At 36.9% G+C, this 27,948-nt stretch overlaps 1 protein-coding gene across 2 annotated transcripts in view; it reads right to left on the bottom strand.

The window, feature by feature from the left end:
* Positions 1 to 1,248: 1,248 nt before the first annotated feature.
* MOS14 (ARM repeat superfamily protein) overlaps positions 1,249 to 27,948 on the bottom strand; it is a 28,227-nt gene continuing 1,527 nt past the window's right edge. The window contains exons 1-27 of one of the 2 annotated variants that reach the window (XM_086596121.1): positions 18,601 to 18,757; positions 18,444 to 18,521; positions 18,315 to 18,377; positions 17,272 to 17,319; positions 17,033 to 17,179; positions 16,217 to 16,348; positions 15,090 to 15,130; positions 14,746 to 14,837; positions 13,272 to 13,399; positions 12,527 to 12,602; positions 12,148 to 12,268; positions 11,822 to 11,921; positions 11,538 to 11,619; positions 10,794 to 10,876; positions 9,965 to 10,084; positions 9,612 to 9,663; positions 9,347 to 9,502; positions 7,525 to 7,648; positions 7,337 to 7,418; positions 7,170 to 7,258; positions 6,998 to 7,072; positions 6,842 to 6,896; positions 5,679 to 5,798; positions 5,512 to 5,604; positions 4,225 to 4,370; positions 1,980 to 2,157; positions 1,249 to 1,902 (exon numbers count right to left, since the gene is read on the bottom strand). In XM_086596121.1, coding sequence (XP_086452247.1) covers positions 1,624 to 1,902; positions 1,980 to 2,157; positions 4,225 to 4,370; positions 5,512 to 5,604; positions 5,679 to 5,798; positions 6,842 to 6,896; positions 6,998 to 7,072; positions 7,170 to 7,258; positions 7,337 to 7,418; positions 7,525 to 7,648; positions 9,347 to 9,502; positions 9,612 to 9,663; positions 9,965 to 10,084; positions 10,794 to 10,876; positions 11,538 to 11,619; positions 11,822 to 11,921; positions 12,148 to 12,268; positions 12,527 to 12,602; positions 13,272 to 13,399; positions 14,746 to 14,837; positions 15,090 to 15,130; positions 16,217 to 16,348; positions 17,033 to 17,179; positions 17,272 to 17,319; positions 18,315 to 18,377; positions 18,444 to 18,521; positions 18,601 to 18,723 — 2,883 coding nt within the window. In that variant the 5' untranslated portion in view covers positions 18,724 to 18,757 and the 3' untranslated portion in view covers positions 1,249 to 1,623. Of the gene's footprint in view, positions 1,903 to 1,979; positions 2,158 to 4,224; positions 4,371 to 5,511; positions 5,605 to 5,678; positions 5,799 to 6,841; positions 6,897 to 6,997; positions 7,073 to 7,169; positions 7,259 to 7,336; positions 7,419 to 7,524; positions 7,649 to 9,346; positions 9,503 to 9,611; positions 9,664 to 9,964; positions 10,085 to 10,793; positions 10,877 to 11,537; positions 11,620 to 11,821; positions 11,922 to 12,147; positions 12,269 to 12,526; positions 12,603 to 13,271; positions 13,400 to 14,745; positions 14,838 to 15,089; positions 15,131 to 16,216; positions 16,349 to 17,032; positions 17,180 to 17,271; positions 17,320 to 18,314; positions 18,378 to 18,443; positions 18,522 to 18,600; positions 18,758 to 27,948 lie in introns of those variants that run through there. The other variant, XM_086596114.1, reaches the window with a different exon arrangement.

Raw genomic sequence — 27,948 nt, 5'->3', positions numbered from 1 at the left:
ATGTTGGTAGTTTTAAGGACCAGTTATTATGTTTATTAAAATATATGGGACAGGGCAAAATGGGGAAGTCAGATCTTTCGCTACTTTGTTGGGGTTTTGTGGTTTATTTGGATTGGATTGAAATGAAACAAGGTTTCAAGGTAAGCGTCCGCATCCGTCTCGATACATCCACCACAGGCGTTGAAACATATACAAATTTGGTTATGGAAGTCATGTTCCGTCAAAAGCATAAAGAACAAATGCTTGTATATATTAAATGGTTTCCACCAAATGCGGGCATGGTTAAAGCCCGAATCTGACGGGGCTTCTATTGGGAATCCAGGATCTGCAGGGGGAGGATGTATTTCGGGGATCTTTGGGTCGTTTCATTATGGGAGCCGATTCCAATTTTCTTCATAACCCGGCAATGAAGCGGAATTTGTAGCTCTCTTATATGGACTCCAAATTGTGGTAGAAGCGGGATATCGGAATGTGGAGGTAGAAACAGATTCTCAATTGCTCTATAAAGTTTTAAAGGATGAAATTCTGAATTGTAACTGGTTACTAGCTCGAATTATTATTCAGATTAAGTTAGTGCTGCGCAAATTCCACGAAGTGCACTTTAGTTGGGTTTATAGGGAAGCAAATGGTGCTGCAGATGCACTCGCTTCGCATGCAGCTCATCAAGTAAAGAATTTTAGTGCGCAGTGTCGGTCAATGTACACTTTTCATCTGGACCTGCTCGAGATCTGTCTTTCCTTCCGCCTTTCTCGTCGGTGTGGTGGCATGATCCCCCAATGGTTGTAAATATGCAAGTCCTTTATGATGTATTAGGGTTATGTACATTACGTTTGGTATAATAAAGGTTTATTATTAATCAAAAAAAAAAGTATCACTTAAATATTAAACAAGTGATGCAGCTAATCATGTGCATGGAAACTCAATAACATATGGAAATGTGGAACGTCCTGGGAGGGAGAGGGTTTCTTATTTAAAGAACATGGCATTCCGCCAAAGACTTTTTTTCTGATTATCAACCCTATAAAGACCAGCTATAACATTACAGAACATCTCATATCTAAGATGGAATGTGATCTGTCCTCTGCTTCAAGAAGTACAATGCATTACATACTATTGCTATGTAATCATATAAATTATAACCACCCAACACCCAACAATCTTACATGTAAACTTCACACAAATGTAAATAATCAACCCTTCAATTTGAAGATTACACAGAAAATGCAAGTGATAAAGGTTAAAAGCCAATTTTATCAAACAACATTTCTCATTCATATTGGAATCTTGGGTGGGGGATACTTTTTACACGTGTGGTTTGTATTATTCATTCCAATACTATCCATGAAACTCACGCAACAAGGTTACATGATAAAGAATAAACCTAATAATGCCTGACAAGCCCACCCAACACAGAAAGACACATGTTACACCGCAGTAGGATGGTCTACAAAAAAAGATATGTCCATCCATTGACTCACTCACTCACTATTAACTAATGACCTCACAGAAAGTACACAATCAAGGAATATGTTGATGATGATGATACAAAAGTAACTGATGACACTTGATCAATTTGATTGAAGCAAAACTCTGCAAATATGCCTACACATGTTATGCCGACTACTATAATACAGGTGCCAAATTCAACTCAAGAGGCCTCAAAGCTCCATGGACAATCTCTTGAACAGCTCTATTTCGACGGCAAACATCTGATAGTTCTTCAACCGCAACCGTCAAGGCAGAACTATCAGCCCCTGATGCTGCCTCAGACAAGGACTGAAGAAATCCCGTCTTCTCTACCTCGGTAACAGCAGCCAATGGAATTAGTGAGATGCTTTGCTTAGCCCACTCCAGTGACTTGAAATCATATGCCCGTGTCAGTGATAGCAGTGAGCATGTCACCTAAAGATAAAGAAAGCTGAGTTATGAAAACTCGCACTTATACATTACAAAAGAAATCTGTTTGCAAAGGCAATTACCGCTTCTAAACGAGACCTGGGCAGCGCCCCAGTTAATGAGGCTATTAAAATTCTAGTGAGGCTTGGACCTCGAGGAACTACAACATTATCCCTGACGGATTTGTACTGCTCCCCAAGAGTAGAATTTCCAAGGTCGAAGACATCAGATAAGAATGTCAAAATGGAACTGCACGCTTCCCTGGAAAAAAAAATTAAAAAAATCAGTAAAAGAACAATTATTGAAAATAAAGTTAGAAACAAAAAATAAAATCTTAGCAAGTGAAATGGGGACAAATGCTAATCATCAACTAACATGACTATGATGAACGTCATACCAGCACAATTTGAATCTCTTCTTGCAAATGAAACTGCTGACAAATTGGGTTCCAAGATCACTTCCAATGTGTAATTCTTGGCTTCATATGAAGTGAAACCATAAGCCATTTTTATCCTTAATAATGCTAAATCGAACGCTTACTATCGACTCTGATAGCCATAGCAAAAGAAAAGAGGTTGATTTCACCTCTTCTCCCCCTTGCTAATCCGTGAAGAATGTCAAACACATATTATTAAATTGAGATATATTCTTTCGAAGTCCAATATCAATTAGTGATGTTATGTTCTGGATGCCAACTTCGACTGAGCCATTGAGGAATCCCTCGACAACCAATCAACCTTCGCCTTCTCTTTAGGAGAGAAACAACTTTCAAATCTGATCTAAATGAACTACTATCACCATCAAAGCCAGCTCATTCTTGGTCAAAACTTAACTGGTGGTCAATCCTTTAAGAGCAGTGTCTTAAAGCGAGACTTTCATGTTTTGGCAGATACAATATTTGTTTCCATACTGATTGCTTTTAGGATTGCAAGTTTATTTTTTCGGTTTTAAGTTTCTTAAACCTGACTTGATGCACTTTTTCTCTTTCGGTTTCCTTTCTAAACAGTATGTATCTTTGATTCCTTTCTAGCACATAGCATTGGCCAATCAATTGCAAAAACGAAAAATGGACCACTTCAGTTATTAGGTTTAAATAAGCAGTTAAAACCGATTTTCAAGTCATTTCGCCTTAGGGACTATATGGGATTTAATCGGTTGAATGGGATCCAATCAAACATTGCTGAATAAATATGGAACTCCACATCTGGTTCCTTAGATCAGTCATCGGTGTATCAAACTTAATGTTTAATCTCGAGAAGCCCACACGAATTGTGACAAGGGAAAAAAAAAAGGTATTCGAATTGCTCTCTTTCTGCTGAGGAACTCAAAATAAACTGTGAAATCATATTAATATCGAATTTCCTAAAGTGGACCCCTCTTCTCTCGAACAAGAAATGGTCTCCTAAGAACTGTCTCGAGCTCTAATCATAGCTTAACAGCCACGAGTGAGTCGTCTTTCTCACATATAACTTGAAACATGATAAACTTAATAGACCACAATAACAACCTGGCACCTTTAAGAAATCTTGAAGAGGACAGGAGCCTCTCCACTTCTTCCTCAAGTTGTTGGTACTTGATTAATATCAAACAATAAGCCATTTATCAACCACAACAACCAATACTGCCTAATAATCAGGGATCGATTGAGAAAATCATTAGACGTATCGCTGCACGCCTGCACCCCTAATAAGCAACATACCAAGGATGAATGGATGATAAACTTGGATTTTGATAGCACATGGTTCAATTATCCAATTACAGAGAGTATGGTGCGGAGGAAAGTACAAAACATGCTTGATACATAAGGTGGCAGTTCAAGATGTAAGTAATCGGATATGAATCAAAAGGAAAGATTTATGACACGATAAAGTGGCAACATTAGGGAAGAAAATGATAGGATATAAGTATGTCGATGTAAATCCCAAAAATTCTCTTTTTATTTTTGTTAATGGATCCAGATTATTTATTACTAAAAGTGAATAGAAAAAGGTTACTTCCTGAAACATATTGGCAATTGGAAACACAATATGTAGATCAAACAAACAATGAGTTCTAAATACATGGTAAAGGCTTTAAAGGGATAAGAGATATGCCAAACAAGAGAGAAGAGGATAGAGAGAGCAACAGTGAATAAGAAAACACTTGCACTGAGATGTTATGGCTCAATCCATGTTGTTGTAAAATAGATCCCTGCTCGCATGCTTCCCTAATGAACCTCCAAAGCAAAAGCTTCTTTGTACTGCTCTTGGTCCACATATATAAAATATGTCCTCCATACTAGTGTTCATCCTGTGTATAAATTTTATATAAAAGAAGACTAACTGATACCTGTGTTGTATCGTGATCCCAGTCATCGCACAATCAACCAAGGATGGGAATGCTGAAGAAGGAACAATTAAGTGAGGGCAGTATCTGATACATCTTGATGCCAACAAAAAGCAGTCATCTGCTATGTCCGGTCTATCTGTAAAATCCTGCAAAAATTGGTAAGATGAGTATCAGTATCCATCCTCACCTTCCAGTAAATAAAGAAGTTGTAATGCAAAAAGTTGGATACTGATAAAAATATTAAAAAACTTTAAAAGATAACGTAGTCGGTAGTTCAATAGGACTGGAGGAAGACTAAGACGAAATGTTAAAGGATGACCAAGAAGAACTGATCTGGAGTTTTTTCTCTTTCTTTCACTTTCTTTGTATTTTTACCCTGTTCCTTGCTTTGGTGAGTTTCTTACTCACCCCCATTTCTAATAAGATGCCTTATCACCCAAAAAAAACTGGTCTTGAATAGAAACGGTAAAAAGCCAGAGATGAGAAGAGTGACCAAGAAAGGAAAAGGGAAACTGTAATTCAAATTAAACATCAGGGCATCCAACCAAAACAGAATCGGTGATGAGTGTGGAGAGGCCCAGGAACATACATACTTTTATGCAAGGCTTTTACATATCTCATGTGGAACTAAACATTCCAACAACTAGGGCCTCTACAGTGGCTACTTGCCAGAGGAGTCAGGTGCAGATCACGTGATTGCAGAGTATGTTTGGAGATAGCTGACAAGGTCTCAAAGTAACTCTCGATCGCACGTGTCTCCATCCAAGTAATGCTTTAAAAGATGGCTGGCTCTTTCCTGACGCCATGTGCTGTCCAGATAATGGGGTGTCTGATGTGGTCTCCAGGTGTGGAGCTGATTTGGTATTTTGTGGCCACCAAACCACTAAATGACTTTTCACTACCAGATTTTTCACACCTAGGTGGGTAATTTGGCTATATTTTCATATAAATAGTTTTTTATTACTAAGGGATATTTTCTTTATTTAAACAGAGGGCAATCCTCTGTTTAAAGGGATTTAATTTCATGATTTCTTCTATGCCTTGAAATTCCCTACTATAGATTATGCTCCTTTGTTTCTTGCTATAGGAGCAATGGGCTGCATGAGGTGGGCACACATATGATAAGCTACGGAATACAACCTACAGTTGGGTCGTCTTAGATTTCATCATTTTCATGTAGATGCCTCGTAATTCATTCTAGATATCCCCATTGATTATACCAGCTACTAGCATAGAATTTTTCTTATTAACAACAAAAGACTAGTGGCAATAACAATAAAAAATAACCTGAATTTTCAATAGAAGATGAGTAGTATGGCTGAAAAGTGCTTCGATCAAACTTCTGAGGTAATTTGCACAAGATGGATCAGAACCAAATATCTGCAGCACAAAGGTTCAGTTGGTTGCTCAGGTGATCATAACATCTAAAGCACGTCAAGCTTGTAAAAGCAAACCTTTATGACTTCACTAGAGAGATAAAGAAAGCATGGTTGGTGGTGATTTTGATATAGGCCTTGTATCTCCTCCAACATAGCTCCTATCGTAGCTCCCATGAACTTCCCAGACGTTTTTACCTAAGTGCAGTAAGAGTTTGTGAGAAGAGCAACAAAACTTTGAAGTCTTTTTTCAAAGTATTTTCTTCTCTATGAAATAGATTGGAAAAGAAGAATGAGAATATTATCAATTTTTTTATAGGTATAGATTCTATCTTATATTAGTCAAGACATTTGAAATACTACAGTATGAACTCAAACACTGACTTATTATGGTGTGTGGCCCTGAAGCATATTACCCATTAAAACATTTTTCTTTCCTTTTTACGCCCGCATTGATTGCATATTTTCTACCTTCCTCTATTACTCAACTTGGTCTGTGTCATGCACGCAATTTGCGAAGTCACGCAGGATTTGGTCGAAAGCTATTTTGTTTAGAATAAACACGGATAATTCTTTATGCTATGACATCTTGTGTGTAGCTTGCAACCTACTGTTTCCATTGAACACAATTATCTTTCACCAATAAAATCAGCTTCTCAAAATCGTTTATATATTTTGGGGAAATATGAGTCATGAGATTCTACCAAGAATTACAGCCAAAAGAATTTAATAGTTATGGCCACAGGATGGACTACCCATGGTTGTAACTTGCAAATGTTGCTCTATCTGTGAATCTACAAGATGATTAAGAGCTGACTTTATGTGGAGGTGATAGCGTTACCATGAGAATCTTACTCGCAAAAATAACTGATTTGAACATCTCCAACCTTGCCAAATGAGGGCTGCGAACTGAGATATGCCATTCTTTTGATGTTTTAAACTCCAGTTGGGCTTATCAAATGTGTTGATTTCTTTAGAGGATGATACCATGATGGAAGATCATCTCCACTAAAACCAGCTCTTCATTCATGTTGTCAGCGTGATGTGTGTGAGATACATACATACATACATGTACATTCACATAGATACATGCATACATACTACACAGTGCACAAACACGACATGTACTAGGCAGATGATTAACAAGGAGCGAACAATTATGTTCAAAATTAGTTGAAGTACAGAATTGATAGTTGAACATATATTTTACAACAGAGACATGTATCATTCAGAACACTCACAGCATATTTGCAAGCCCGGCATAAAGCCTCCATTGTTCGCATATCCCAAGCACGACTACACAAGAATAAGTTCGAGCTTAGAATATCTATAATAGAAAAATCAAGGCGTGCACCATGGAAAATCAAGCTGAAATAAAACTTCTTGAAAATCCTTACTGGTCAAAGATGGCTTTAAAAATAGGCCACAACCTTTGAATTGCATCTGCCACAGCTTCAGGCTGATTTACATACCTAAGATTTATTCAAATGGTAGAATATTTTCAAAATAGGCCATAAGAACTCTTCTCCACGAGCGCTAGAAATTTAAGAGAATAGAAGTTACTTGTACCTGAATATATTTCCAAGTCGGTCGATATGAATAGTAAGCTCACGTGCAATTATTTTTCGCATTGTCTCTGGTCCTTGATTGATGACTTCCTGTTCATTTAGATTAAAACTGTCAATAAACCTCTACCAGCAAAATTATGGACTAGTTCTTTTAGCTATGGCATTAACCTGCAAAGGAGATACAACTGGCAGGCATAAAGCTTCTAGAGCTTTCTTAGCATGTTCTGGAGGAAGTTCTGTGATAACCATACTGAAACAGAAGATTTTAGAGATAATACAAAAACCCAGAGCGTAATAGACGGAAAATCCTAAATAGTTTTGGAAAGCAAATTTGCATCTAGACAAAAGAAAAATACCTCAAGGCTTCAACCAGGTACAACGATTCCTCAGCTGAGAATTTATAGCCACCTTCTCCACTTACTGCTAGATGGTATATGTGAAAGAGGCCATCCACTGATCCACAAAGCTTCTTACGGCAATCTAGTGATTAAAATTGAATAATCATTTCAGTTCACAGTATAGCTACTGAGATTGGGTAAGAAACCATCATATTAACCAACATACCAAGTGTAACCAAAAACCAAAAGAAAGACTTAGTTGCGAGGCTAAAAGTAAGTGGGCTACAAAAGAATACTAATTACTGCAAGGTCAATAGATGAAACTGTATGGAGCACCATGGGAAACAGGAGAAAGCTTCCTGTCTGAAACTATGGTCAGAAAGACCAAGTCTTTTGTGTCAAGTCAACAGTGAATCTTTAGTCATTTCACGTTGCAGATACCCACTCAGAGGATACAGTAACCTCCAGTGTTTTGTCCTTTTTTAGTAGCTCTCTGAGACTTTCGGCAGGTAGAACTTAGAATGCTTCTAGGTCATGAAATCTAGCTTGTGCAAAAGCCAACTTCAGCCAATGGGCACCGCAAGAATAAGCACAGTGCAGAACATGATTTAAGTACAAATGTTTGGATGAGAATTTGTGAATGCATTACAATCGAGATGAAACAGCATATTAAGCTGCAATATATTTCTGATGTCGGATTTCAATGTCGCAAAGAGTAAGAGAAAGTTGCTGAAGAAGATGGATGGCAAGGAGAAGAGAAAGGAAGATGACGAGACGATTGTAGATGGACTAAAGAGTAAAGACAGCAAGAATATGACGACTTAGACGACAATGAAGATGAAGCTAAACTAGACTTTGGACACTTAGGAGCTAATGATGTGGAGCTCTCAGATGGGGATGATATAAATTGATGGAATTCAATGGTAATTTACTCACCACAGACATATAAATTCACTCCCAAAGAAAGACACTTTACCCAATTTACCCCTTTTCTCTACCATCACAGATTCACAACTCACTACCACCTCCTCTTTCCCCATAGCAGGAAATTCACGTCTTTATTAATCTTTAAAAAAAAGAGAATATCTATAATGGTTTATTCTAAACAAAAATTGTGAAACCCAAAACACCTTAAAAAAGGCGACATTAAAAGATCTTTGTTGCATCTCTTCTTCAATTAAGATTCCACATCTCACACTTTTTAGATAATTCACACTTTTCACCTACAAATATCAAACCACTCAATTAGACAATGAGGAAACCTCTATCAGACCATTCAAGAGTAGAAGAGAAACCCCGAGATAGAGAATTTGAATAGAGAAGAGAAAGTTATCAGAAAAAGTTTTAAACTCAGCTCGAATGCGCTAAGATTTTTAAGGAAAGTTCTAGTTTCCTTGCTACCAAAGTAGATTAGGATCAAAATTTCAAACTCAAGAAGAAGCTCGAAACAAGCCGGATGGAACGCATACAGTGACAAACTGAGTAGTGGATGGAGTGTGGCAGTGGTGGTGGAAAGAGGGGGCAGACTAAGTATAATGCTTCTAATTTTGAGGTTCGGTTATACACTATATTATTAGTACCCTTTTTTTCTTAATGATTTCTTACTGTTTGTCTGTTTCCCTATATATATGTGTGAGAGAAAACCGAAATTAATTAAGGCCATACCGTCTTTTCTCTCTTCTTCTCCTGACTTTTTCTTCTTCTTTCCAAAATCCCTTATATAATTTTACTATTTCAATTTAATGGGGTTCATTGATAAGAAAAATTAAACTGTGATGTTTTTCACCCTTCAATGGAAAAAAAAAAAAAGATTACACACGTTTAACAAAAGATACTGTACCATCACATATGTGTCGGAAGGCCAAAGCTGCAGCAGCTGCAGAATCTTCAGATGTGCTCATCCCACTCATAAGAATATCTACAACTGAAGGCAAAACTGAGAATCCACTAGGTGCAGCATCAAGCCATTTCGAAAATGCTCCAATTGTTGAGCACACTGAAAAGGTACCAAAACCCATACTCGAGCTTAATTATATGAGGGTCAAAAGACCTGAAACTACACATTTGACGATGATGCGAGCAGTTCCTTTAATTCAAAGTATCACCTGTATGAAGTAGCTGAGGTTGACGAGGAAGATTGGGAAGTAAAGCCATGACCTGGGTGAAGTAGACACGTATCTTTTCAAAAGATTCACTTGTATTCACAGAATGGAAATATGGATGTATACAATTTTGGCTGACATATACTGGCAAATCATGGCAATAGAAAACTCATGTATTCACCCATTTCTACTGTTAGTTGAACGCAGCCTAAGCAGTTGAACTAAAGTCGTAATAGTGTAATACAGATTAGCAAGGACACTTAAATGTAAAACATGAATGAAGCAAAAGTAGATAGAAAATAGTTGGCAAAAAACACAGATGCGTATATAAAGATTCCAAAGCAAGAGACCTATACCTGGGGCAATACTTCGGCTTCAACCAAAGAAACATATTCGGATATCGCCCTGATACAATATAAAGCAGCTTCTGCAGGGCGCCATTGGCAAGTTCCATCACTCCTGCAGCTGCCTACTGCCTGAAAATATTTAGTGCAAACAGAAAATGTTCACACCAAGCTTTTCTGTTTGTATACATAATACCGTGAATGCATTCTCGTAATAACCAGAGGCTGTACCCCGAAGAGTATGTTGTGAAGGCGCCTAGCCCAAATGGGTGAAGGTTGCACCAGGAGCTTAGTCACACGTCAGTGAGGTAACATCCAAGAACAGGAATTCTTATAAATAACAATCGCTACTTAGCGCTGAGTCCTTTTAAGGAAAACCCCACATCTATTATGGTGATAATTAATTGCAGACTGTTATGATAGTAAAGTCGTGTCGTCATTGTTATAAATGGATATCCTAAAGTATTTGACCTACAATAATCAACCTATTGCCATACTGATATTAGCAATCTGGTTATTTGATATAATGTTCAACAAGTTGAAAAACTTTATACATAAATAATATTTTTCATAGATGGTAACCTTATACTGCAGAAGAAGATTTTGATTCTAAGACGAAACGTGATTGGTTTTTCTTTTTACTATTTAAGAAAAACAGATAGAAAGAGGTGTGTGTGTGTGTGTGGGGTGGGGGGTGGGGGCGGTCATTCTAACAAATAGTTTACAACAATTCGGGTAAGAAATGTTAGATTGTGTAGATAAAGCATTTTTTTTTTTTGGAAGATCAATACGAAGTTATTTACCACTAAACAGAAGACGTAGGGATATTAGAGCTTCACACCTCAACAAGCTTCATGTAAAGAATTTTGAGGGTCACTTCACCCCCTAAAACTGATGCAGCGTCTATCAATACATCCCCAACAGCTACCAATAACAAAGATTGTGTTAGTCTTGCAGCAGTGCCAAAAAACAAAAACAAAACAAAAAAAACAGAGCAAAACAAAAACTAAAAAAAAATGGTTAACTAGGATTACCCCAAATAGATGAGCTAATTAGGATTTCCAAACCTCCCCCCCCCCCCACCCCCACACACACACACAAAAAATCCCCAAACCTCCAACTAGACCAGAAATTTGGGTCTCCCCACAATGACACAGCACCTCCAAGTTAAATAGGGTTGACTGATAACCTTAAGGTCAAGGCACTTGTAATGACTCAAAAGCCCTTCCTCATGTCAAATTACTGAAATAAACCCTACCTGTCTCAAGACCAGCCGTGGGGGGTATTCCTAATTCTTAACTAGTGTTATCTTTCAGTCAATTATGCTATTATACAAACAAAATCTAGTTTTTGTCCCACAAAAGTGCACACCCTGAGCCTAGAGCTGTGTTTGTGGTGTACGCTTTGAGGCAAGACTTCGGCATGGAGACGTAAAGAATAACACTCTCTTTTTTCCCTTCATAATCGGTTATAGCTTAAATGGTAGGAAAAATATATAAACAACATCTGACATTCAATATAATGGCTTTAACAACAGTAAGAACTTTAACCATGGCATTTTCCTACTGGCAATGAATAGTCATACCATATCTAGTCTGCTTGAAATCCTTGAGGTCCTCTTTTGAAAGGTTCTGATGATCTTCTGGATATTGAACTCTGAAGCTTACCTAACAGAGGAACTCAGCTGCTCAGTATATAGTACAAAGTTTACAATAAGAAACCAAAAGTTTATGAACTTAGCTGTATTTGCTGATTAATATAGGAGTTCATCATAGTGGATATTATGAAAAGGTACAAGCCTTAAATAAGAAACAAAGTTGTTTGAGATTTAAGAAAGTAAAACATAAATACATTTGTAGAACAGCTCACCAGAGATACAAGGGCTTCATATGGTGCACGAAAAATTTGTAACCTTCGACTCTTCTCTGCTTGAATGGAAGCTTCAGTTCCATATGATAAGTAGGACTCCCTGAAAGCATAGAGTCACTATAATAATCATAATAGACGACAACTCAGTTAAGAGGAAGTGAAAACAGCAGGTGCCGACTAGCAAAGTCAGTAAAACCTTTGGGTGATGATACCAGAGGTCTGGGGCTCGAACCCCGCCAACATCAAAGAGTTACTGATCTCATTTAAAACAGGCTTACCAATAAAAAAAAAAAAACAAAACAAAAACAAATCTAAAAAGAGTTCACCTTTCAGTCAAGTTAACTTGAAGGTTGTGCCAAAAGTTAAATGTCATGGAAGCAATGTCATACTCCGGGTGTGAAGCAACATCTAGCAATGCTTGGACTATCACCATTGATTCCGGAGAACCTGAAATTTAATTTATAAATGGGGATGTGAAGAAAATCTACTGTCAAGAATACATTGAGTAAAATAAGATCAAATATATAAATTACATAAAATTATGAATATACCAACTCGCAGAGTAAAATCTACTACAGCATGACATAAAAGCAAGAACATCAACTTTGATAGCATTCAACGCAGCTTAAAAAGCTCCCAGATAGGTGACACCAAAACCATGTCAAGTTGTCTAAGAGAAGTATAATGCAGCATGTAAGAAAGTACCGGTTGCAATCAACTCAACATAAGAATCACCCATATCAGCAAACAAGCGAGCAATGGCCTTCACATCTTCTTCATCCTGGTAATATAGAGGAAATGATCAGCTCGCAAAATTTATTCATAGAAACTCCTTAAAATGCTTGGGAAAAAATTATATATTGTGTCGTCCCCTTCAGTGTAGGAATTCAACTCAGGAAGTCATATAGGGGTGTCAATATAGCCTATGACACAAACAAAATAATATGCATAACAGGGGATTGAAGGAATTCATCCTATGTTGTCAGGGAAATTTGGCATTTGGGCCTTTGACACAATCTACAATTATTTTCACTAAAAATTGCCACCTTTGACAGCAACCTGAAATTTTTTCTTTAAAAATTGCCACCTTTGACAACATAGCATCCATATACTCTCGGATCATTTTCTCTGATTCCCCCCATTAGGAAATAAGATCTTCAAACTGGATCTTTCCAACTCATTAAAACAGAATTTGATCCACCTATGTTCTCATTTATTGGTTTTACTAGTTTCTCAATGATATTTGCACAGGTCACCTCTCAGCTCCTTTTCAATGTAATTTCTATTCATTGTGTCTTTAATAAGTCACATTACAACAACATTGATAAAAGAAAATCATGCGAAATTTCCAATGGTCTCTTCACTTTATAAATAATTGATCTAGAAGCCAAAACCAGATGTAGAAACGAGATTAGAAAGGCAAGTGAGAGAACTCCAATTATGCAAATACCTTTGAAGAATCTTTTAGTTGCCCCTTAAGACTCATTACTTGCGGCACAAGTAATTGAATCAGAGGCATCTGTGCAGAAAGACCACCTGAGCTTCCAGCTGCTGTGTAGTGTATCAGCTCAGAAATAACTGCAAAAGCACAAATATATGTATGTGTTCAACAACCATGTTAAACTTTTCAGAAATTATAACAATTATAGAAGATTTTTCTTGAATTCACAAGATATTTACGCCAATCAAATTTAAGAAGTTGACAATGTCAGAAGCAGAAAGCGCATTTCAGGTAATGTTCAATAAAAATTTTAAGACAGAAGACAATGCATGTAATACGACTCTAATATGTCTAATTCGAAGAAAGCAAAACAGGCAAGTCCCAATGTATATGGAACAGTGGGATAATAACTTTTTGTGGATTCAAGCAGCATCTGCAGAAGTTTGCAGGACAAAGAGGAGTCCTTGATCAGCTTGGTTCAAATCAACCACCTTAATTAGGTCTACTTTCATTTTATAGAACTATGACTTCTTCCTTTTGATGATCAATATATAATTGATAACCTAGCCAATTGGCTTGATGTTCCTTTCAATTCAGAGACTTATATGTTATTAGACAGACTTTAAATTCTTAATAGGGTATTATGTATCTTGACACTGCATAATCCAATCTGCATTACATATTGACCATATTAAAAATTGGCAATTGCAAAGCAAATAGCAAAGTATGTTAGACATTTCTATATCAAAACGCAAGGCTGATTTCTATGTCAAAGCGCAAGGCCGAGGAACTTCTAGCAGCTTAAGAGGGTACTAACTACAATGGCACGTACATAGAGAACTTAAATTGAGGTAGCTTGTTAGAACAACGGCAGGAAAGTAACAAAGCATATTTGGAGCAAGAAAAAGATAACATTTTTCCGCACACCTAAAAAGTATGGTATTTTCAGGAGAAATCAAACTGACTTTTACGATAGACCAGTTGGTGTTTAGATATGGGTCCTACATTTTCCGCACTAAATTGAAGATGACATTGCACAGCGCAGCTAAAGAGTTGTCGGAAGGCAAAAGACTTGCGCATGGTGAGTTCAAATGAGTACAACTCATAACTCACAAGCCCACCCAATTATAAGGGATCAAATGAGACGTATGACAACAAGAAATACAGCAAGGACTTCACATGAGATGTACAGTTGATTTTTTTCATCAACACGATACAGTAACAACACCCTTAAATTGAACGAGTTCTTCTGTTCCTACTCGAACAAGACACCAGCTATACAGAAAATGAAGAAACAACATAAAACAAATGTCTTACTTCTGAGTCGATGTCCTTGTAAAAGCTATATAAATACAAATATACAATGCACTAAAATGTATCTGGTCCTTTCTTAGCCACCAAGCAACTCAGAACCCAAATCCTAAGTACAGTGAGCAAAGGAAAACAAGCAAGAGAAGAAGGGGGTTTGTACTTTATGTCTTACCATTTACAGATGCTTCTGAAAGCAGCTCCGAACTCAAACTAGAAATTGCAGTGAGCACCAAAGGATGACAAGAAAGGGAAGAGGAAGGGATCCTGTAAACATAGAAGGCAAAAAAACAAGTTATCTCAAAAAGAATGGTGATTACAAAATAAGAACTAGTCAGAAGATGTAACAGGATTAGAATTATGGCACCCTAATACTGAGTAGTTTAGTTTCGGTTACAGCACTTGCCACTGTAATACTAATCTGCCTTGGGTCGAAAGCCAAAAAGTTAGACTTTTCTCAACTATATGGAGATAAAGCATCATCAAGAATGCCAAATACACACACTTGAAAAAACCTACCCAGGTCTTAGTCGAATCCAGGAAGCAAAAGCCTCGAGAACCTACAAAAGAAAGTGACTATTCAAAACATCGCAATCACGCAATGAACAAAAGAGCACAAAAAATTCAACGGGAAGCAAAGATATCAAACAGCTCTAAAAGTTAGCTATGGTTAGAACCATCCAGCTGAAAGTAGAAGCTAGTGCGCAGAATCAGGTAGCAACTATCAAAAGCTTTTACGTGATCAATACAAAGCTTTTAAGCAGAAGTATGAGCCAAACAAAATAGTCAAGCAATCTACAGAGAGTTAAAAGTATGGCCATGTCTATGGAGCTTACAGTGCAAAACTCATAACTTTAATGGACAACAGGCAGTCTTGTTTATGAGTAAAATGTAAAATCATATGGAAGAACAGGATATGCAAGAATAAAGACCGACACAAAACATATTACACTGAGGACCAAAGAAATCCACTTTTCACATTGCATCTATCATCGCCACCTCAAGGTGACAATGGTAAGTGTTAGACATGTCCAGCAAAGAAGATATGAGCTCAACCATCCAGTCATTCAAATCCCTATTGTGCCTGACAATGGTCAGTGTTTCTGTGTCTGACAAGGCACAAGTGGTCTGATGCGGCAACTGCAAAGTACCCGAATATGGGGACCCTAGATCCGCCATTCCGAAGCATTTTGGCCACAGTTCAATTTCGTGTAACATACATGCTTTCTTATGTCAGTCTTGTTCCCCTCTAGCCTCTGGAAACTTGGTATGCGTAAGATTAATGAAGGATACTCGATTAAATATGGATCTAGGTACCATACCCAACTTCAATGCCCACAAATCTTGACACGTACCGAAGTCCGACACATGAACACAAATTTAACTTCAAACTATGTGATGGAGCAAAATCTATAGACCAGTTGATCTGCAATAGACATTTCAAGTACTTTCACCTTACAATTAGGTATTTCAAGTTTTTTAGTAAAAGAGGCCAGATTTAATTTATGAACTCCTAAAGAGATAAATTGTGTGTGTGTGCGTGTGTGTGTGTGTTTGGGGGGGTGATCAAGGTCATACATAAACAAAATATAAAGGCCTGAAATTGAAAGGGGCAACAAGATTCTGTAGAAAGAATTGTTAATTACCTGTTCCTTTAACTCATTAAGAGCCAAGCAAGCAGTTAACACATCCATAGCAACGCCCACAGATAGAATAAGTTCCTTCTCGAACTGCCGCCGTCTTTCCGGTCGAGCTGCTATCTTATGGCTGAATGCTTCCTGACAAGGATTACAAAATAAGAGCAAAAGAAAAAATCAACTCAAACGCTTTAAATACACAGGTTGCTAAATGTAGATGATGTTTTTTATTCGATTGCCAAAAAAGGTATAGAAAAAGTCTTCTACTATACGCAGCAGGGGATGGATGTTGATGGACAGTGTCCGTCATCAGTTGGGGCATTTGATATAGAACTTTATCGCCCATGTATTTCATCTTGTTGCTTTTCTTGTGTTAGACTTTATTTTCTGTATTTGGTTTCTTTTAGCTGTACATACGATTGGGTGCTTTGGTCTTCAACTATTACCCCCTAGCTTTCCTAAGTATTGATGTATTTTCCTGCATTATACCAATACATTAACTTTTATGGATCCAAACCCAAAAAAAAAAAAATCCATTTCAAACACTATTGAATTACTTCTATTAGTATTGTCATAGTTTAGTTCACCTTTATGGGTTCGAAACCCACGGTGGGCGTTCAAAGACATTCGACGTTGAAAGTGTCCAGGGGACTACTGGTCAAGACTTGGGAGGTTGGGCCCAAGGTTCCCACCTTCACCGGGGAAAAGGAAATTTAAGGTTCAATTCCCACCTTCATTCATCTTTTAGTGCTTGTAAGATCACTGAAATTATATCTGTAAGTTTTATAAGAATTCTTCTGGTCAACTGCCTCCATAAGGACATACCTGCGGCAGCACAGTGAGCAGCTCCAAGAAACTTGGTATACATTCTGGATGAGAGTTCATCTCATCCCTAACCCAATTCACAATGCCGCCACCTCCCCAGTCTTCTACAGAGACGTGCACAGCCAAAGCTGCCACTGCAATGCTAATCTACAAAGCAAGACATTTTTCTCAATATCATTATATTGCCCAAAACAACAATAATACAGTGTGCGTGTAAAAGAACAGTTTGAATTTAAGACCTGAGTTCGAACTACAGGGGATCCTTTGTGAAGCTTTTTTAGCAAAGCCTGCATTCACCACATCCACAGATGTAAAATTCACATTTGTAAGAAACTAGATAATAGCAGACCCACAGCAATCAAAATCCACACATGTAAATCAGTAGATATAAGCAGAAAAGCACCCTTATATTATACAAGATTGGTACAATATGTTGGCATTCAAGAAATATATCATCAATTAAGTAAAAAGTTGTACAGAGCAAAAAAAGGTAAAAAGTTGTAATAAAATATGAGCTGTTAAGACTAAACAGAATAATACGAAATGCCACTTTTGCGCAAATTTGATAGCTAAATTCTTGGAATGGACACTACATTGGACTGGCATATTCGCATATAAGCACATCAAAACTAGATGTTATCGCGTATTCGTGTTGTTTCCAATAATCTCGACAGATGTCATGATATTTTGCAATATTTTGCAGCATTTTATCAGTGGTCAGAACAATTTTTCTATCAATGAAAGGTATCTAATATCTGAAAAAAACCTTACAACCCATACATGGAAAGTTACCCTTCCAAGATGCTAAGATCACTCCAACCCAAGGATCATTACAAGAACAATTTCTCCCTTTCCCACATGAACTTTAAATCGCAACTCCCTGAATGATCATTCCCTTAAACCAATAAACAAATGTTTCTCTGACCGCTTTAAAGACATCGCTAGCAACCTTGCTCTTGTTTTCGAAGATCCACCAGTTGCACTAGTTCCATATCACTCAAATGATTGCCTCGGGAAAGTTGCCCGCCAACCACTTAGCATTTAGCTGTCAATAGTTTGTATCCATTTTTCCTTTATTGTTCCAACTTAAATCCCCTAAACCATCCAAGGTAGTTGTGGAATTCAAACCCAACCTTCCAAGGCTCAACCACTAGGCTACTAGGTCAGGGGCAATAGATTGACATAGGCATCTCACTCTCTAAAAAAAGTAAAAAGATAGTCCACAAACTTAGCATTTTCTTTTGAGGATATTGAAGCAGATAATAAAAAACCATTTTCTTACATTTAGCGAATCCCGTAAAGGGCGAAAAGCTTCAGAAGGCAATTCCTCAAAATCTCTTTGTACCTATATAAAGAAAAACAGTTAATGCCTGAAAAAAATAGAATGTGAAGAACAAGTAAAATGAATTACCTTGCTTCTAAGAGTTTGTGAACAAAAAATAAGAGTTTCTAGATTACTACTGGGATCATGTAGTAAATTATCTGCCACCTGTAATTAAAAAAAGAAAAAAGAAAAAATAATGAGTGAAATGATTAGGTAAATAGGTTAATAATAGTAGTAGTAGTACCTGCCACGCGTCAATAGTACGTTGGAAATCTTGAAGCCAATTATCAGCTTGAGAACGAATAGAATCATCTGGATGATGGTATAAAACATTTAGGGCTTCTTTCACTGTGTTTTGTAATTCCATCGATTTTCTTTTTCTCTCTCTCGTTTCTGTTTTTTTTTTTTATATTTATTCGCGCCTCGGTAAATTGAAATCACAAATATGCCGATTGCTCCTGATATATCGGAATATATCAACTGACATTTTCTTTTTAAAGGTTTAACTAAATCATACACCCCATCCATACTTTTGGGCCCATTTACACAATTCATGGGCCCTCACATTTTCTTCCCTTTTAATCCATCCAAATTGTACATTTGGTTCCAAAAACACTGATGCTAGAGACAACAAACTTACCATTTGATACACATTCCTTACATTTCCATTCCGCTTCCACCCATTTTATTTTTCCCTTTAAAACACATAATCAGATACTTGTTGTCGCCCAAAATTTACACGATTCATGGGCTTGCATTTTTTTCCTTTTCCGTCCAAATTGTACATTTGGTTCAGGTTCAAAAAACACCGATGCTCCCATGCAAATTCGATTCCAAGGCATTTGTAGCTCGAACTTCCTATTTCTTTACGCATCATCGGATACCCCATCATTTCCTTTCATCGACATACCGCTATTTCAGCTCCCATACCCCAAAATCCAAGGCATTTGTCATAAGCACCATCAAAAGCAGGTCTTATCCGACACCGGTCAATATACCCAAAAAGCATCCCCATCAATTCTATGTTCAACATTATTATATATCTATATTCAACACTATTATATCGGGGTTATCTTCCATACCCGACTCACGGTCTAGGACCATAGCTTTGAGGACCTATGTAGTTCGTTTTCCCATTGTTTCATAGATACCATAGTTTGTGGCTTCACCTTTTCAAAAAAAAGCCCATTTCTACCTTCCCATATTTCCCGCAACAACATAATACTATAAATCCCTGCAAACCTTAGGTCATGGTCTATTTTCTCAGATCCCCCCAGAACAAAATGTTCAATCCATGCTTTCAGAGACTTGTCATGCTACATGTCCACCCTCAGCCTTATCTGAGATCCAAACCATAACTGCCTTGCCCATTCACCTTGAAAAAAAAAGATGATCATCCGTTTCTAAAGCCTTCCAACACATCTTACAGGATTAGTCACATTTGAATTTATGTTTCACAGCTATTTCCCCAGTAGGCAGACCCCCCACATAGGCTTTCCAAAGGAATTGCTGAATCCCAACATCTATTCTGAGGTTCCAAAGCTTCCTAATGATCTTAGCATTATTATTTGAACTTTCTCCCAACTCATATTCTTTGGTCAGGTGTTTGTAAGCTGACTTGACTGAATACCTCCCTTTATAATCCCCAAACCAAATAACTCTGTCCTTTTCCTCTAAGTTAAATTTTTCTAACTCAATTCGCTGACAAGTAGGCTCAGGAAACATTTCTCCCAACCTGTTATGATTCCATTATGAGTGATAAGTATCAATGACTTGATCCACCCTCAGAAAGTCAGGATTATAACATGGGTACACTTGATCTCCCAAGTATATAGGTGAGTTGTTTAGAATAGTCAATGGCTCAGAGAGAAGAGGTATATCAACCCTATTACTAAACTTCCAAACTAGACCCCCCTTAATGGCTTGCATCGCATTATTTACCCCCTTCCATAAGTAGGATTTATGTTCTTTTTTGTTCTCCAATTCTTCCCTCCCCCAGTGCCAACTGTAAATGTTGTTGAAATACCTAGCCCACAAGGACTCCGAATCTGTTATCAATCTCCAACAATGTTTCCCCAGCATAGCAGTATTCATCTCCTTGGCCTTCCTAAAACCCATCCCTTCTTGCCCTTTGGATCTACACAACTTTTGCCAACTCAGAGTATGCATAGCATTTGATTCCTTAGACCCATTCCACCATAAATCCCTGTTTATCCTATCCAGATTGTCTATTATCTTCACTGGTAGCTGGAAAGCTCCCATAACGTATATGGGCACTGCTTGCCCCACACTCTTGATAAGGGTAGTCCTAGCTGCCTGAGACAGAACTTTTGCCTTCCATTCTGAAACCTTTTTTTGTAGAGAATCCACCAAATAAGAGAAAGCTTCAGTCTTCTTCCTCCCTATAATCATAGGAACCCCCAAATATTTATCTTTAACATTCAACTTTTTAACCTTCCAGAATCTCAAAAGCAACCTCTGATGTCCCACATGCACATTTTTACTAAAAAAAGCACTAGACTTATCTAGGCTAAATTTTTGCCTAGATGCATCACTATACTTTCCCAAAATAGCCTTTAAACAATCCGCCTCCCCCAAAGTTGCTTTCCTATACCAAAAAAAAAAATCATCTGCATATAAAAGGTGGGAGATAGGAGGTGAATTATGCATAACGTTAAAACCCGAGAGGTCCCCCTTACTCTCTGCCTCCATAATCATTCTAGAGAGGGCTTCGGTCACTAAGATGAACAAATAAGGGGATAGAGGATCTCCCTGTCTCAGACCTCTCTTAGGTATAATATAGTTAAGAGGAGATCCATTTAGAAGCACTCTAAAGGATACTGTTTCCAAATATTTCCTTATCAAGAAGATCCACTTTATGCAAAACCCCATATTCTCCATAATCTGATATATAAATTCTCATTCCACTCGGTCATATGCTTTCATCATATCCAGTTTTACTGCCATCCACCCCTATTTTTTCTTTTTCATCTGATTGAAATGGTGGAAAATTTCACTATTTATCCCTATGTTATCCCCAATAAACCTCCCTTTCACAAAAGCTCTTTGAAAAGGGGAAATGAATTTGTGCAGATAAGCCTTTAGTCTATTTGACTGCAGCTTGGAGACGATCTTATAAGTAAAATTACATAAACTAATAGGTCTGAATTTGGCTATGTTGTTAGGGTTAGGGATTTTTGGGATCAGGGTTATGAACATTTCATTTAGAAAAGGATTAAGTTGTCCAAAGGTGAAGAAATCTTTGACAGTGGCAATGATAGTCTCTCCCACAATATCCCAACATTGTTGATAGAATATACCTTGAAACCCATCTGGCCCAGGTGATTTAAGGGCACCCATCTTTTATACAACCTTCCATATCTCAGCATCCAAAGGAATCTCAGTTAAAATACTATTTTCCCTTTCCGAGATTACTGGGTGAAAAAGGTTGAGAATCTCAGGGTCAGGCTGAGGGTCTTGGGTACTAAACAATTATCCAAAGAACCCATTGATCACCTCTCCCACCTCTTTCCTACCATGCTTCCATTCCCCATCCACATCTTTTAACTTGGTAATCTTGTTTTTCCTTCTTCTATAGAGAATGGAGAGATGAAAATATTTGGTATTCCTAGCATAGTCCTTCACATAGTACAAAATATCATGATATGTCAAAATATCGACTCTTGATTTATGGATATGTATCGTGGATATATCCCCTATGTGGGGATATATTACATTGGGGCATCTGCAAATATCGTGGATATATCAAAATATATCGACAAATATCAACAAATATTGATGAATATCGATAGACTATGTGTGGGTATTTCTAACTGCAAATATCGTGGATATATCGTATCCACAAATATCATGGATATACCTACAAATATCGTGCATAAAAGCAAAGTCACAATGTTCTTGTATTAGACTGACTTTTATAAATCGACACCCCCTCCCCTCCGTATTATTTTTATTTATAATAAAATTCCTCAAATTCCAATTAACAATTTTAAAAGTATAATGAGATTTTATCATAAGCATATATAAAAAAACACATAGAATGGTAGGTCACTAAACTCTAGAAATTGTATTCCGTAGTAAGTCTTGAAAAAGCTGATTCGTGGTCACTTGACCGAGTGTAGAAATTATTCACAAATTTTGATATCAACAGCGGCCAAGTTCTCACTGACAAAACTCATTTAGCCCAAAAAATCCTTTGCTTTTGCATTTCTAGAGTCCCCTTTTCTCAAAATTCCACTTCGGTTTTCTTTTTCTCCCCATTAACTGAACACAAAACTAGATATAGTGGAAAAGACTCTTCTCTCTTTATATGTGTGCGTATTTTTTTAATGTGAATCCTTAAATTCGTCAGCTTGTAATTATTTTGGCAAGCTCGCGTGGGAGAGGGTAGGAAATGTTATGATCTACGATGACGCTTTTATGCTCCATATGGCTGCTAGAACTTTGTGCCATCAAGCAAGGTCTTGTAAGTTTAAGCTCTTGCACTTGTGCCCTGTCCATTAGCAAAATATACCAACTAACGAAAGGGGGAATAGATATCCCCTAGTTAGACACAACACACAGGGGACACGCTCCAAAGGCCATATTGGCATCTCATTATATTGTAGCCACAGGAAGAATCCAAGAATTCCATCCATAATACTTAACTTACGTTAGCAACAATATGATCATCACGACAAATATGTTAGAGAGATTTGATACCATATTCTCTAGTCAGAGAAATATATTCTGACTTCATCCTAAAAATTGCTAGAAACTACAACAAACCATCTTCATCATCATCAAAAGAACTCAATTATCAATAATTATCCAGAGATTGTTTTCAATAATTCTCCAATTTGAAACACATAACCAAATTCAAATTTTCAAGATTTCTATAGCAATAATAGTCAGAAAGAAAGTTGAATCAGTAAAAGTGAACTTACCGGCTAGTTCAATTGGTCTAACATTCTGAACCCTTTCTATCACTTCCTCTCTTTCTTTGGTTTTTTGGTTTTTTTTTTCCATGAATCTTTATTTGGTTCTGTGAATGAATGAATGAGGTGATTTAAAGAAAGAATGGAATAGAGAGAAATTGAAAGAAGTAAGAAAAAAACCAAATTGAATAACAGTTCTTCTTGTTGCACGGAGATGAAACAAACAGAACGAATTTTTAGTTTTGGGCTAAAAACCTATCATCAGAAAACTACATTTCAAATCACAACCACCACCGAAGGGTTCTATCTGCCCAAATATTGTGGATAGAATGAAAATTTGTTATATCGTCGATACTTACACTTGTTTTTATCCCATTGAATATCACGATATTTCCTAGATTGACTGATCTATTCAAAATCTAATGAGAGCAATGGTGGGAATTATACTACAATGTGAATTAAAACTAGACGTAATATAAAAATTATAACTTCATTAAATTTAACTAAACAATAATTGAATTCTAAATTAATGACTAAGAATTGAATAACAACAACTGAAATTAGATTTAACAATTTTAAATGACAGAATCGAAATGAACAAGAAATAACTATTTTATTTATCTAATCAATAAATAACTATGATTCAAAGAATTAATCTAAAACAATATATGGAACTAATTAATTTAACTGATTCAATTCAAAAACTAGACCTACAAGCTATTTTAATGGATATTTTCTATCATAGATTCTCTAACTATATCTTTCTTAAGAGCTAAGTCTTGTTTTTGTAAAGGAGGAGACCAGATCCACAATTTCGTGCATGGGCTAAGGAGCCATGTTTTGGGCTGGAAAATCGAGCCCAAAGCCCAATGTTTTCAGTCCACAGAGCCCGTTTCAGTTGGCTTTGACTTCAGCATATTTTTCGTTCACTTTTGCTTCTCTAATTGAGCCAAGGCTTGGACCATTGGAAAGTTCTTTCCGAGCTGGTCGTTTTAACGTAAGGTAGGCCCAAATCTGAGGCCTGAGTCCAAAGATATGGTCTTCAGAAGTTCTGCTAACTTGTGTATTGTTTCTGCCCGTGTTGACTTTTCAGCTTTTGACCGGGCTTCATAAAGGCTTTATCTCCTTGAATCTTGGCCTTTATCACAGAACTTCTTAGCAACCAACCCTTTGCTCCTTTATATCGCCAAAGTGACGCATTTCTGCACATAATTGAGTTCCATGTTTGAAATACATAAAACTATTAAAGCATGTAATTAGCATAAACTCTTATTTATTACTCGCATAATTGGTCTAAAAGTAGTATTATTAAGGGGTTAAAACTACAGTTTTGGGCTCTTAGCATATTGTAGTAAATATTTTAGTGTGGAAGCATTTAGAGCAACATATGCAACTTATCTTTATCCAATTGATAGCATTGAGGATTGGCCAGAAATAGTAAGTCTATAATGTGTTAATTTAGTAACTTGAATCAACTTGTTTACTTTAGCTTGATAAGTTGTTTTTGTTGCTTACTCTTAACAGGATAACATAGAAGAGTTGGTTCTGCCTCCTGAAAACACTAGGAAGGCTGGAAGGCAAAAAAAAGCAGAGAATTAGAGGGGAAGATGAACCACTTAAAACTCATAGAAAATGTGCAGAGTGTGGAACACCTGGTCACAATACCTTGACTTGTGATGCAAGAGAGAAAGGAGTTCATGGCAATAGAATTAAGCCTCAAGACCAAGGTAACTCTAAATATGTCAGTTATACATATAGTGGTTTTCATAAGTTATATATATTAACTAATAAGTAATGATTTGAAGGTGCACAAGACCATAATGAAGCAACACCAACAGCAGTAGTAGTAGCACAAGAAGCACCAGCAGCAGCACAAGCAGTACCAGTAGCACCTCCAATGCAACCAACACCAGATCTACTTGAACCAACAAATAAGAGAGGTAGGAAAAGAAGGAATGCTCCACTGCAAGAAGAAACACCAGCAGCACCAACACAAGGAGGTCGAGGCAAAGCACCAGGACAAGATGAAATTTAACATGATGTAGCACCAGCACAAGCACAAGGAGGTCGAGGCAGAGCACCATGACAAGATGAAGTTCAACATGATGTAGCACCAGTACAAGCACAAGGAGGCAGAGGGAGGAGCAGAAAGTCAAGAGGAGGAAGTGTACCACAGGTACCACAACCACCTCCAATGCAAGAAGCACCACCTATACAAGATGAAGGTGCTAGAGGAGGAAGTAGAAGGCCGAGAGGACCAACAGAAGGCACAACAGTGAGGACTAGGGGTTTATATCGGCTGATGTTTGGAGATAACAATGTACCAACACCTTCAACACCTCTAGTGAATTCAAGTCAGAGGTAGTACAGTTACATTTTGGGATTTAGTTATAGTTATATTTTGGGTATTTGACATAATGTTGTTCAGTCGTGCATGATATTTTGAGATTTGATGTACTTTTGGATTTATTTTTTGCTTGAAGTACTTTTGAATTTGTATGCTATATTGGTTTGATCTTGGTTGAAATTTGTCCTCTGGTTTAACTTCTTTTGAATGCTAAATTTGTCTTCTATTTTGTTTGGAATTTGTATGCTAAATTTGGATTTGTATGTTAAGAAACTTGTGACATAGTATCCTATTGACATATGAGATACATAAACACACAGACATTATTAGGACCAATACCTAAAAAACCCATACATAAACACACATACACAACAAACTAACCTTATGGGTACCCCACAATGCAACAACACTCATGCCCGCACACATCACAATTAACGACAAGTGTGACATTAATTCTTCTCAATGGGCAGAAGAAGCTGGTTCTCAACAGTAGTTAGTTGAACCTTATTGAAACATCCAACCCAATCACAACAGAGCCACAACTCATGTACTTTGCCAGATTTATTTTCAGACTTGTGCAAATCCATAATGCCTCAACAGTTTTCCATATTGCATCTCCTTTTCAGGTATGGACACTTAGGAGCTATGTGGTTTTCTTGGTAACATAGTTGACATATCTGTAAAAAAATTGTTTACAAAGGTTAAAATTTGATACAAGAAATAATATCATCTTCTACGACGTAGTCCTTATTGTATTTGACAAATTAGACTGTAGTCCTACTTTACAGCCATTAGAGTTTTGAAGTAAGGTATTTTACCTGTGGCGCCACAAAAGTGCTTATAGAGGCTCCACCCATATTTCCTTCCAATTTTTTTTGTGATATTTGCAAATGATGAATTTTTAGAGGCAACAAATTATTTTGAATGAATTGGGTCTCCAATTTATGGCCGCTTCTCTATGGGTTTCTTATACAAAGAACCACCAACGGCTCTATTGTTTTGGCCTTTGATTTGATAGTTAGATTGTGACATGTGGCAAACCAATTTGAGTGTTGTTCCAATGATATTTTTACTTATTCACGTGATGTTGCATGCGAGGGGTAGTATTGTCATTTCAAAAATATAAACAGATTGACCACAGTCAACTGAATTGACTTGCAGTCAAGAACCAAAAGTAGGACTAAACCCTAATATTCAAGCTTTTTTAGACCAAACCCTAATAAACCAACTATTATTAGGATCCAAACCTAAATAAAACAGGACTACATAGATATAGCGCCCAACTAGACAGATCTAGATGATCTATAGACGTAGACTACATAGACATAGGCTCACCCCCTTTTGTTATAAGCATCATCATCATTACGATGCTCATTATAATATTTCCATTCATCAAACAGCGTTCCACATTTCTGGCATCTTTCATCTGCCCATACTTTAGATCTGCTACAAGTAAATGACATATCCTTGCTATTGTGTACATCTTTACGATGTGAATCTAAGCCCTTAAAAGTCTTCACTACTTTCTCATTTTTGCACGTGTTGCATAGAAATGTGACTGTTTATTTTTTTTTATAGCTTTGGACCAATTTCCCATTTCCTCTAAGCCCTTGGTTTTTTATTAGAACAGTGAGTACAATTAAAAAAAATAGTGAATATGGCGTGTCGGATAATGTTACATTAAGCCCATATTTTTGTGAAGTGAGACATTCCCCTTTTATAGGAAGTGTCATGTATTGGGTGCCTTTACTCTGAAACTTCTTAAGTTGTCTATCTTTAGACATTAACTAAGAGTGTCATGTATTTTTTCCATAAAAACCTCAACCACAGTGCTCATGGAAAGTCTATTTTTAGGCATTAACTGATAATACCACAATGCAACATGTGTAATATATTTGTTTTTTCTTTATCGTTATTTTCAATCCCAAAATCAGTAATATAATATTGTCTAGTTTTTTTTTTCTCAAACTTCTCCCAAACTTGTCGTGGAAATCATTCTTGCCCCTCATGGTGATTGTTCTTCCTCCTCAAAATTTCGAACAACATCATGCCAAAATTGAAAACATCACTTTTATATGTTACTAGCTTCAAGGCAGTGCCGACCCTAGCCTAACATTTTGGTGGCCTAAAGCAAGACAATAAAATGTGGCGCTATATGCGTTAATGTTATTTATTTATTTATTTTTTTAATTTGTGTTATTCAATATAATCCGAGAGAGAGAGAGAGAGAGAGAGAGAGGTAATTTTGTTATTTGACATAGGAGTTTTATTTGTTTTTTTTTATATATATAGAAAAAAATGTGGGTTT

This window comes from Coptis chinensis, chromosome 1 (genome assembly GCF_015680905.1).
Source record: "Coptis chinensis isolate HL-2020 chromosome 1, ASM1568090v1, whole genome shotgun sequence".
NCBI lineage: Eukaryota > Viridiplantae > Streptophyta > Magnoliopsida > Ranunculales > Ranunculaceae > Coptis > Coptis chinensis.
This window is presented reverse-complemented; position numbering and strand designations above follow the sequence as displayed.